Source organism: Cetorhinus maximus, unplaced genomic scaffold (assembly GCF_964194155.1).
Source record: "Cetorhinus maximus unplaced genomic scaffold, sCetMax3.hap1.1 HAP1_SCAFFOLD_2646, whole genome shotgun sequence".
Classification (NCBI taxonomy): Eukaryota; Metazoa; Chordata; class Chondrichthyes; order Lamniformes; family Cetorhinidae; genus Cetorhinus; species Cetorhinus maximus.
Window position 1 is genome coordinate 28,565 of NW_027598580.1, and position 12,429 is coordinate 40,993.

General features: G+C 48.7%; 1 protein-coding gene across 1 annotated transcript; it reads left to right on the plus strand.

Moving 5' to 3' along the window:
• Positions 1-7,973: 7,973 nt before the first annotated feature.
• On the plus strand, positions 7,974-8,387 carry LOC144677539 (profilin-3-like). Its single transcript, XM_078537608.1, has one exon. The coding sequence runs from the start codon at positions 7,974-7,976 to the stop codon at positions 8,385-8,387; it is 414 nt and encodes a 137-aa protein (XP_078393734.1).
• Positions 8,388-12,429: the final 4,042 nt, after the last annotated feature.

Genomic DNA, 12,429 nt, shown 5'->3' on the forward strand with positions numbered 1-12,429 from the left:
GTCGGGGGGGGTGAGGTTGGGAGGAGGGAATGAAGGTGTCGGGGGGGGTGAGGTTGGGATGGGGGGAATGAAGGTGTTGAGAGGGAGGTTGGAGGGGGGGAGGGAGTATCAGGGGAGAAGGGGATAAGGGAGGAGAAGATGGCAACTGGGGAGGTAGGTACAAGAGGGGCGGAAGGTGTAAGAGAAGGAGTTTGGAGGGGGAAAGTAGTGCGGAGAGGGGAGGGGGTAAGGGTGGAGGAAGAAGTGAGGCTGGAGGAAGGAGTCAGGGAGGGGAGGACTAAGGGTGGCAGAGGAAGTATGGGTGTCTGAAGGAATCAGGAAGGGGGAGGGGCTAAGCAGGGGTGGGTGGGGGGGTGGGGGGGTGGGTGAGAGAGTGGGTGGGAGGTCAGGTGTTGGGGGGAAGGGGTTCTGGGGTGGGATGGGGTCCAGAGTGGGGAAGGGGTTCCAGGGAAGGGAGTCCGGAGGGGGGAAGGAGTTCCGGGGGGGGAAGAAGGGGTCTGGAGGGAGGAAGGGGTCTAGAGGGGGGCGGTATCCAAATGAACATGCAAGGGAGGGGGGGAGTGAATTGAGGGTGGGTGCGGTATGAGGGAATGGTGAGAATGACCGAGGGGAGAGCGAGGCGGTAGGGTGGGAGGGTGAGGGTTCGACGGTAGCGGTAGAAGGGACAGCGAGGGTGGTTAGTGAAGACCCGGACGCAGACACAGACCCCGGGGGTGGGGAGGTGGAGGACAGGGAGGTGAATGTGGATGGGGTGTGGGATTTTCGGGAAGGAAGGGAATGTGCATTTTCACCTGGACATCCCCGAAGGAAAAGGGTTGTGGCTGGTGGGTCACGGGGGGGGAGGTGGAAGATGATGCCGGCTGGGGAGGGTCAACTGTGATGGGGAAAAGGAAATGGGTGACTGGGAGAGGGTAGAGGACAGGGGAGTGAAAGTCAAACTGAATTCACATGGTGCTGTCCAAATCGCAAGTGAACTGAGTGTCGTGATGGGTGGGATCAGCTGCTACATGGGAGTGAGATCAGTGGGTGGATGGAGATACAGGGTCAACTCAGATGGACAACTGGAAGTGAACCCCAGCAGGCAGCAATGACAATGCTCAGGACATTGAGATGAGTGTGATACAGGAAGGCTCCCCCTGTGTGGGAGAGTGAAGGCTCCGTGTGTGGGAGAGGCTTGCACGAGGCTCCGAAAGGCCCTGCCACACACACACACTTCTCCCTCCAGAATCACTCGTGGGCCGGCTGCTCCCTCTGTGGTGACAGAGGACGGGGTTGAGGGGCTCACGGGCAGAGGGGACCCGAAGGGAGTGGACAGCCTCGGAGATCCCTCAGTGGATGGCCCTCCTCCTTGCCGCTCCTCCTCCCTTCGGGTGCCCGAGGGCCCCGGCCTGACTCCTTGAGGGGAAAGGGCACCTGAAGGAACAGAGAGGCACCCTGTTTCCCTCTCGCGTTGCCACTGCAGGAACTCACCCATGGCTCCCGCGAGATAGTGTAGGTCTGCGCAGATCTCCACATCCTGCTAGACCAGGGTCTCCATGGCATCTGCCATCCTCCCCATGGAGACCTCCATACATGCACATGGGCACCACTTCATCAGAGAGCAGGTGGACGCCCTCCTCCGATTCGCGAGCCACTCTGTTGAGGGCTTCCAACAGCTCTGCGTGACCTTCTCCCACCTTTTACTGACTCTAGGGTGAGTTGGAAGGCCGAATCCAGAGGTTCATTGTCTGACTCGGGCCTCACAGACGCCTCTTCCCCAGGAGTCCTCCGAGCACCGGGGAGCTTGGCTGAACCTGCCTCCTCCTGCTGTGGACACGTGTCCGTGCGGTGACCACCGGATTGTGAACCCGAGCCTGCTCTTGATCTAGGTCCCACCGAGGTGTGTGTCTCTGAGCTGGTGGAGGGTGTGGGTAAGCGCTGTTATTTCCAGCTCTTCAATGGAGGATGTGTCCTCTTGTCTGCAGCTGAGGGACACACTGGATGGCCAATTAACAGCTAGCCAGCGAGAAGCCAGCCAGTGAGTAACGCGCGCTGAAAAGCTCAGCGCTGCCGGGGTGGGGGTGGAAAGAGGGCGGGCGATGATGTCAATGTGGGCGTGGGCGAGCGCTGAGAGAAAGCTCCCTGAAGGCAGAGAGCTGCCTCAGGGAACTGCAGGCCCGAAACCCATCAAATAAAGTTTCAAAACGCCAGAAAAAAAATGTCCAAGCATCAGAATCAGGCATCTGAAAATACAGATGATAAAAATGCTGCCCAAGGATTTTTATTTTTTATGATTTAATAGTGGAACCTCATCCCGCCCTTGGATGAAGTTTCATGAAAAATGTAAAGGCCGCCTGGCCAATTCGCCCGTCCGCCAACCATAAGGTTAAATGGACCACAAAAAAAAATCGGGGTCAATTGATCCGTTAATGGGTTTAATTGCCCTCTTAATGGTCAGCGGGTGGGCCTCTGACTTCTGCGCGTGGCCACCGACCGAAATATCGCGCGAGCGAGGGATGGCGTCAGGATGTTCGCCCAACGTCATCTTGCACAATTTCACGTCCGATCAGGTCGGGCCCACCTGATCAGTGTAAGATTCTGCCCCCGTGTTGTGGTCACTCCTACCGACACTGTCATGGACAGATGCATCTGCGACAGGTCAAGTGTGTTTTTCCCTCTTGTTGGTTCCCTCACTACTTGCCGCAGACCCAGTGTAGCAGCTATGTCATTTAGGACTTGTCCAGCTCGGTCAGTGGTGGTGTTACCAAGCCACTCTTAGTGATGGACATTTAAGTCCCCCACCCAGACCCTTGCCATCCTCAGTGTTTCCTTTAAGTGGTGTTCAACATGGGGCAGGACATACCCAGGGTCGGTGATGATGGTGTCTGGGACATGTTCTGTAAGGTATGATTCCATGAGTATGACTATGTCAGACTGTTACTTGACTAGTCTGTGGGACAGCTCTCCAAATGTTGGCACTAGCCCCCAGACGTTAGTAAGGAGGACTTTGCAGGGTCGACAGGGCTGAGTTTGCCATGGTCATTTCTAGAGCCTAGCTTGATGCCGGGTGGTCTGTCTGGTTTCATTCCGTTTAGGCTTTGTGAAGGTTTGATACAACTGAGTGACTTGCCAGGCCATTTAAGAGTCAACCACATTGCTGTGGGTCTGGAGTCACGTGTAGGCCAGACCGGGTAAGGGCAGCAGTTTTCCTTACCTAAAAGGGCCATTAATGAACCAGATGGGTTTTACAACAATCGATGATAGTTTCGGGGTCACCATTACTGAGACTAGCTTTTAATTCCAGATTTATTTGGACTTAAATTTCACCAGTTGCCATGGTGGGATTTGAACCCAGGCCCCCCAGAGCATTAGCCTGGGCCTCTGGATTGTTAGTCCAGTGACTTTACCACTACGGCACCACCAACAGCACCTTTCATGATCTTACGATGTCCCAAGGTGCTTTCCAACCAGTGAGGTGGTTTTGAGGTGTCGTCACTGTTGTAATGAAGTAAACACATCGGTTAATTTGTTCTACAAACGAGCAATACCAGATCATTCACCCGGAAACCTTGCCGATGCTAAAGCTTTGCCAAGGATGGACGTCAAGGACTTAATTGCAATTTAATGTCTTCACTTCATGCACCGGAGTTTTGTGATGAAACTTTTACACTTTGGAACAAAAACACCTTCTTGAGGTTAGCGATCAAACCTTAAACGAACTATCGAAATCTGGTGCTGTAAACAAGGTGTAGGAGATGTTGGACTTGAGAGACCCACCTAATAGTCCTGGGCGGGTTGTTTAATGTGGTCCAAAATTATACGCACACAACCAAGCTTTGGCAAATTAAAGTTTTTTGTTAAAGAAAGGGGGGGCGTGTTTAGCCACGAGAGATGAAGTTGAGAGTTGGAGGAATGGATGGGAGCCAATGAGGAATCAGTAAAAGCAACGGGAGGAGTTTGTATAGAGAAGCCCTTAGAGAATCTTAACCCCTTAAAATTTTAGATCAGGTGGGATGTTAAAATGTTTTTAACAATCGCAAACCCGAACCCTAGCCAGTGCGAACCTGCCACTTTTAATGGAGGCAGGATAAGGGGTGGGTAACCAATCCACTCCCAGGAGGTGGAGAGCCTGTTTAAAAATATTATAATGAGTTAGTGTGACTCAAGATTTAATCTCCATTTTAAATATTAATTTAGTTTGGTTTCCCAGGCTTCAGCAAACGTGGGTGACTTTGTCCTTTCCACTGGATCCAGCCTCCCTGCTTCCACCCCCACCCCCACACCTCACTACCAGACACCGAGCCAGCATCTCCCAACTCCCTCCCCTTCAACCGTCCTCCGACTCCTCCATCCCGTGCTCCCGCCTACCGTCCACCTCCGCTCTCTCTCCGATCCATCCAGTCTCCCCCCACCCCCAATCCCAACACTGCCCCTTTCAATCCACCCCTCCAAATCAACCCCATCCTCGCACCGTGGCCCCTCCCCGGCCTCCATTCTACCAGCTCTACCCACCCTCCACCCCCACTCACCCCCCCAACCCCTCCCCCACCCCCCCACCAAGGACTCTGAGCCCTCCCTCCTCTCTGGTGCCCGACTGCAGCCTGGTACTGAAGGCCCATCTACCCTACTGCCAACCAACTTGACAACCTGGGGGGGGCTGCAGCTGGCCGATGGAGGCAAAAGATGTTGAATAAGGTCCAGTCGTTAAATTCACCAGGGCCTTGGAGAAATCCATCCTTTCAAATTCCCCAATTGTAAAAGGGCATCTCCCCCACCAGCATCCCTCTGCCTCCCCAGCTCCGAGCTAATATCATCATTTCTGTAGGGAAGGGGCCATCTCAAAACTGAAGCGAGAAACTAAAATGTGAGCGTTGTAACCATGGGGGAGCTTTACATGGAGACTGTGGTCCTCCCACCCTCCCCCTGCCTCCGGTTGGCCTGAAAGCCCCACCACAACTTTACGGCTGTGAAGGTGTGTTAACTGGTTCTGGCTGGGACATCCCCCCCCCATCTGGGAAGAAGTCCCGTCTCCGAGGGCTGCCGGCCAATCAAACGGCCAGCAGCTCTCCTGGCCCAGCAGCACCACTGGGAGCGGTGGCCACTACTGGGACTGCAGCAAGTCCCCGAAGAAGAGGGGCCATGTTGCCAGACAAGGAGGTGCCCCCACCCCACATTACGGCCTCGCCACTTGGCCTTGGGCACTGATAAAATACCAGTGACGATAAGAGGAGGTCTTTAAGCGCAGTGGCCTTAAAACTCCACAACATTGCCTAAAGGGATGCAGAATGTTGAAACTGACAGTGAGAGGCAGTCATAGCATTTCCAGCGGGTAAACCAAGAAAGGGACAGAATCACTTGACTGGATTCTCAGCATCTCCTCCTTCTTTTCCTCCACCTTATTACACCCCTCCCATATATCAACGCAGGAGATGACAGGCTTCAGTGAGGACACGGGGCTGTGAGTTAGAGTCATAGAACCATTGTGACACAGGAGGCCATTCAGCCCATCAAATCCAAGCCAGCTGTCTGTAGAGCAAGCATTTCAATCCCATTCCCCCATATCTCTTGCCCAAAACCTTCCATCTGTGTTCCCTCGTCCTTACACAATCAGCTAACGGAAACAGCTTTTCTGGACCTGTCATAATCTTGTGATGTGCCCCGTTTCACTTAGGGAGTCTGAGTTGCTGTGACAAAGTGCACTTTATATGCATGTTGTAGCCTGGAGCTATGGATGGTGAAGATAGAGGCTCCGATGTTCTTTCCATCACACGGCTGACCGGGAATCTCGTGTGTTGGAAGGATTTGCAGGTTTGCAGGTTGATTTTCAACCTGTTTGGCCACATTATGAACACACCTCACTTAACCATCAAGTCTTGGGGTGGATCTTGAACCTGGAGCTTCTAGTTCAGAGGCGGGGACACTACCCACTGCACCATAGGATCTCCAATCATAACCTTCGACCTTCTGCCCCCTCCTCAATCTCCTTCGCTCCAGCGAGAACAATCCCAGCTTCTTCAATCTAACCTATTGTGACTTTAACAAAAATCCAAAACTGATTAAGAGAGTGAAAGGATAAAATAGTCCACATTGGGAAACAGAATGAGGAAAGTGGAAATTCTGTCCCTTTACTCCTGTTCCAAGCTGCAGGATTTTAGTGTATGCTCACTTTCTGCTGAGACTGACCACTTCCCTTGTTAAGGCCTGTATGATTTTGGCTTGTATAATGTTATAAAGATCTTGCTTAGCTGAGAAGGCTCACTTTTCCTTCAGTTAAGTGCAGTATTTTTTTTAAACAATTGTTTGGAAAGGCGCCTAAAGGTCAAAGAGAAAGATGATGTGATTCACCAGGTTTTTTTGTAAACATGCTAATTTTGATCATTTTATCAGTTCTGTATTATACTTCCTTTAACTTGTTGGTCTAAATGCAATTCATGTTTTACTGAGGTCAATTAACCCCATCAATTGTGAAAATCAGACTTATTTATTTATTATATTCATGGCCCTAAGCTCTGGCCTCTCATTATTTAAGACTCGGTGTATTTAAGACTGAGATAGATAGGTTCCTGATTGGTAAGGGGATCAAAGGTTATGGGGAGAAGGCGGGAGAATGGGGTTGAGAAACTTATCAGCCATGATTGAATGGCGGAGCAGGCTCGATGGGCCGAATGGCCTAATTTCTGCTCCTATGTCTTATGGTCTTACGGCCTCACTGCAAGTGAAAACATCTTCTCTACATCTACCCCATCAAACCTCTTTCAGAATCTTAAACATCAGGTCACCCCTCATTCTTTTCATTCTAGAGAAAGGAACCCAGCTTTTTCAATCTTTCCTGTTGGATAAAACCTTTCAGCTCTGCTGTCTTTCTGGTAAATCTCTGCACTTTCTCCAGTGTCTCTATAATGATGGAAAGCGGGATTATTCACAGTACTTCAAGTGTGGTCTAACCATATAACATCTCTGCTTTCCAATTCTATCCCTTTAGAAATTAGCCTGGACTCTGTTTGCTTTATTAGTGTCCTGATTAACCTGGGTTGCTACTTTTAGTGATTTGTTTATCTGTACCCTTAGGTAGATCCCTCCGGCCCGCTACCTTATTTGGACACTTATTTTCCAAGGATTACCTGGCCTCCTTATTCTCTCTATCAAAATGTACCATCTCACACTTTACTATATGTATTGAAACTCAGTTGCCTTGAAAGAGCGGCCTACTTCACACATTGCATTTCGAGTTGTTTCAGGGGCTGTGCCAGTGCTTCTGAATTGTGTAAGTTGGCGCATATGCATGTGACACTGAGTGCAAAGAGATCCGGATGACTGCAGCTCCAAATCCTGGTCTGTGCTGAATTACGGTGTGACTGTATCGACAGTACAACTGGTTTTGGTCCCTTTGGGTGAGGGATTGGCAATGGTTTTACAAGGGCTCCTCCTGCTTCTGATATGGAAGACTGTCATCGTCATTAAGAGAAAGAACTGCTCGATCATCAAGAATAACTTTGACAGCCTCACAGTGGACTTCATGATAAAGGGGGAACTAGGTACAAATATCTCTAGGACTATTTAGACCATGGGGCTTGAGGTGGACAAGAGAAGTTTCCCTGGCCAGAATATTAAGAGTGTTTGGCAGAGGGGAATGTCTATACCAAGGGGGATATATGCCAGTATGAGTCAGTGCCTTCAGTAGAGGAAGGGAGGGCAGAAGATGGGAGGGGGGATTAAACAGGATACTCAATGAACAGAATAAACCTTCAAATGTTTCAATCGTTGCTGACTTATAAAGATGTGTGAACCATCAGGAGAACACAGGGCATGAACTCATAAAGAGTGATGTCACTCTGAAGTGATGGCACGGGCCATGTCATGCATGAGGTAATGTCACTCTCTGACCTCACAAAGCCATAGGACTGTGAAGTCCTCTCACATTAAGGAGCTGCTGTTGGTGAGACAGGACCTAACGCTAGTTTGTGTTTGAAACCAATCTGCGATCCAAGGGCAGGATGTCTGACTGGAAGAATTACATCAACACGATACTGAAGGATAAGAACGTGGAAGATGCCGCCATTGTCGGCCACGCTGACAACAAGTCCGTCTGGGCGTCCAAACCCGGTGGAGTGCTGGCCGCCATCTCCCCGCAGGAGGTTAGCCTGTTAGTGGGGCAGGACCGCAAGGCTTTCCTACAAACTGGCATCACCATCGGGGGGAAGAAATGTTCCGTCATCCGGGACAACCTCATGGTCAACAATGACGGAGTGATGGACGTGAGGATGAAGGGCGGTCAAGGCAAGAGCATCTGCATCGGCAAAACCATCAAGACCATGGTGTTTGTGATGGGTAAAAAGGGGGTTCATGGCGGAGCGCTCAACAAGAAGGTTCACGAGGTGGCCAACTACCTGAAACAGAGGGGGATCTAAAGGGAGGGATGGGGTTTTCAGAGAATTTAAAAATTTGGGTTAAAATAAATTGTTAAGTATCACCAACTGACTTTGTACATTAGCTCTTTTTTTCTTAAAAATGCACTGCACACCAGGGTTTCTGTTACAGGAAGAAGTAAAGTGGCAGAAAAAGATCCTACGATTAAGTTGGTGCGGCGAGAAACCATGCTTGGCCCTCAGCACATTTGTACCCCGGCTACAGCTCTAAGATCCTATTGGCTGAGAGTAGTAACATTATTACACAATAGAACCTCTGACGACAACAACAACCCCAATTGTCACAATTCAACAGTGAATGTTGGGAGTCAGGGGTGTGAGCTGACTCCCATTGTTGGACAAACCCAAAATCATTGTCGATGGAGACTGGGAGGTTGGTTATTTTGCTGAGACGGTGGAGTTCAAGTCAATGGAAATCAAGGTGAAGCTGTCCAGAGCTCAGGACAGGCCACCCCTGGGGCATTACATACAGATCAGGACATGGGGTACTGTGTAGTGTTCTGGTTAACATCATTAGAGGAAAACAGCGAGGCCAATTCTTTTTGTTAAAGGGATCAACTCTGAAATATGAGCAGATACGCTCACAGTCTTGAACAATATACCAGAGAGGAATATTATGAAAGTTAGCTAACAGGATTTGGAGAAAGTGCACAACATTGTGAACATGCTATCTCATAGGTAGCAGGACAAAACAATTACAGAATGATGAAGCACAGAAGGCAATTCGGCCCATGGTGTCAGTGCTGGCTCTTTGAAAGAGCGATCTAATATAGTTCCACTCGCCTTCCTCTTTCTCCATGGCCCTGAGAATTCCCTTCAAGAAATTATCCAATTCACTTTTGCAAGTTATTGTTGAAAGAGTTTCCTCCATCCTTTCAGTTCGAGTTTTCCTGATTGCAACAACTCACTGTGTACACAAGGAACATTAGAAATAGGAGCCGGAATGGGCACTTGTCCCTTCAGGTCTCTATTCAACAAGACCATGGCTCATTTTCTACCTCAACCCCACCTTCCTGCACTATTCTTACATCATGTTTCATTAATTTCATTAATACCCAAAAACCTATCACGTTCTGACTTGAAAATACTCAATGACTGACCAACTCCAGCTCTCTGGGGTAGAGAATTCCAAAGATCCACAACTCTTTGAGTGAAGAAATTTCTCCTCATCTTAGTCCTACACGGCTAACCCCATATCTGAGGCGGTGATCCTGTGATCAAGATTCCTAGACCAGGGAAGACATTTTCTCACCATCGACCCTGTCAAGCCCCTTCAGAATTTTATACAGTTCACTGAGGTCAGGGCCAGGATTTTAAGGCTCTGCCGCATTCAGTTCCGCAGGACCGGGGAGGGTGGGGGTGGGGTCCATAAAATCCTGGCCCTGATCTCTTTTCTAAACTCCAAGGAATATAGGCCTAGTCTACTCAATCTCTCCTCATAGGACAATTAGTGTGCGTGTGTGTATATACACTGAGCAAGAATGGGTAGACTTCTGTTGACAACCTTCTATACTTCTGTAGTAGGAGGTCTTGTAGCGCAGTAGGTAGTGTCCCTGGCTTTGGGCCAGAAGCACCGGGTTCAAGTCCCACTCCAGGAATTGATTGTCCAAGGAAGGTTGTTCATAAAGTGGTCAAACAGGTTGTGTATCAACCTGCAAATCCTTCCAACACCCACCAATGGCAGATAGTTAGAGTTAGAGGTAGTTGGAAAGAATGTTGGCACCTCTACATCTCTTCCAGACTACAACATGCATGTAAAAGCGGATGTTGCCACAGCAACTCAGACTTTCTGAATGAAGTGTAACACACACACTGTTGTAAGCAGCAGCTCTGATTGGGCAAGGGGTGCAAGGGGTGGAAGACGTCACAAACTGGGTGGGAAAAGCTCCTGGTAAGAAAAAAGGCAGAGCTTCCAACGTTCGTGCTTCATGTGGTGACCAATGGCATCACCAGAAGTAGCTCTGAGACGGAGTTTAAGAAGTTGAGAACAAGATTGAGAAACAAGAGCTCACAGGCTGGTCACCCCGGGTTACCCGCTGTGCAGATGATGGGCAGGTTCAGGCCAGAGCAACAGAGAGGTCGGGGAGGGAGTGGGGGGGCCTTCAGGATGGATGGTTCATGTTTGTGGGGCGTGAGAGTAATTTGTGGGACAAGACAAGGCTCCAGTGTAGGAACAACCTTCACCTGAACTGAAAGAAGAGATCACAGAAAGGGGGAGGCTATTCTGCAGGGGGCAGATATTCTGTGGAGTGGCAGAGAAGTGTGTGGTAGATGGAGAACAGCCAGAAGTCATGGTCCATGCTGGATTCTAAGTCCTTGCTCAGGGGTTAACTAGTGCAGTGAGAGAGGGGTTATACAAATTTGACAATGTGAAGGGAAGCAGGTATCAAAGAAGAGAAACAAGATGCACAGAGGACTGGGAGAGACAAACAGCCTTAGAATAAAGATTAGCTCTGAAGTGGCAGGGATGAAAATGGGTACCAATGCAAGGCAGAGTTTGGGGTGCATGTGTGTCAATGCACAGAGAGTGATCAATAAGGTTGGTGAGCTAAAGGTGTCACATGGGATTATGATATAATGGCCACGATGGAGACCAAGGGAAGATTAGGAACTGGTTCCGGGTTCCAATATGCTCATCGTTCTAACTTGTGGTCTTTCTTTTCCTTTCTTTAGATACTTCAGATACTGTTTTTCTGTTCCTGTTCGATAGTTTTACTGATTGTGCTTTCTACTGATCCTCAAACCCAGTCCTTCCCACCACCCTCACTGCTCCATTTACCCTCTCCAATCAACCAGCACAGGAGGAGGCCATTTGGCCTATTGTGCCTGTGTCAGCTCTTTGAGAGAGCGATCCCATTAGTCTTAGTACCTTGCATTTTCCCCATAACCCTGGATATCTTTCTTTTTTATCCGATTCCTTTTTTAAGTTACTATTGAATCTGTTTCCACCTTTTCAAGCAGTGCATTTCAGATCAGAACAACTCTGCATTAAATATATTCTCACCTTCTGCTCAGATTCTATATTTTAAACCTGTGTTCTCTGTTTACCAACCCTCTCCTTATTTACTCTATCAAAACACTTCAACACCTTGAACACCTCTAAATCGTTAAATCGCCCCATAACCTTCTCTGCTGCAAAGACAAGACAAGCAATCCCAGCTTCTCCAGTCTCTACATGTAACTTAGGCCCCTCATCCCTGACATTGCTCTAATCTTCAGCCTCACTAAGGACTTGACATCCTTCCAAAACTGTGGGCTCCAGAATTGTACATAATACTCCAATTGTTGCCTATTCAGTGTTTCATAAAGATTTAGCATCACTTCCTTGCTTTTTGTGCTTTGTTAATTGTATATTAATTGTGTTTAATTGTCTGCTGGTGATGGGCATTAACTGGTGATTCACTTGAACCCTTAAAAATACACAGACTAAAACTGTAGTTGTTGGGTTAGGAGTTGTATGCTTGTAATGTGTAAATCTGCAAATAAATACCTAAGTGTGTAAAGATTGGCTCCAGTTCTATTCTTCACCTACTGGCTTTCTGGAACAGAACATACTATGTCTCTATTTATAAAAATGCACTGCAGTAACTCAGAGAGCTTACATCAACACACACTTTCTAGCCACGTAGCCTCTATCTTCCAATATCATGGGAAAAACATCACCTCCAAGTTCATCTTCATGTCACACACTGCCCTGACTTGGGCAAATATCATGCCATTCCTTTATCATCACCGGGTCAACAACCTGGAATTCCCCACCAAGCACCACTGGGTACGCAGACTGTAGCAGATCAAGGAGGATCGATAAACGCCACCTTCTCAGGGTGACAAGGAATGAGCAATCAGTGCTACCTTGCCAGCATCACCCACATCCCAGGAACAATGTACACATACTCTTACCTTAATGGGTTTGTCACTTGTCGATAGATAGACATCTCTGTTCAGTGAGTTTGTGGAGGTTCTACTCGAGTACCCTCGATCTGTCTGTAATAAGAAAACAAGTATTTTAAAGGTTTGGGTTTGG

What these genes read in the sequence shown, in the direction of transcription:
- LOC144677539 (XM_078537608.1), top strand. Translation starts at nt 7,974, where the DNA reads ATGTCTGACTGGAAGAATTACATCAACACGATACTGAAGGATAAGAAC.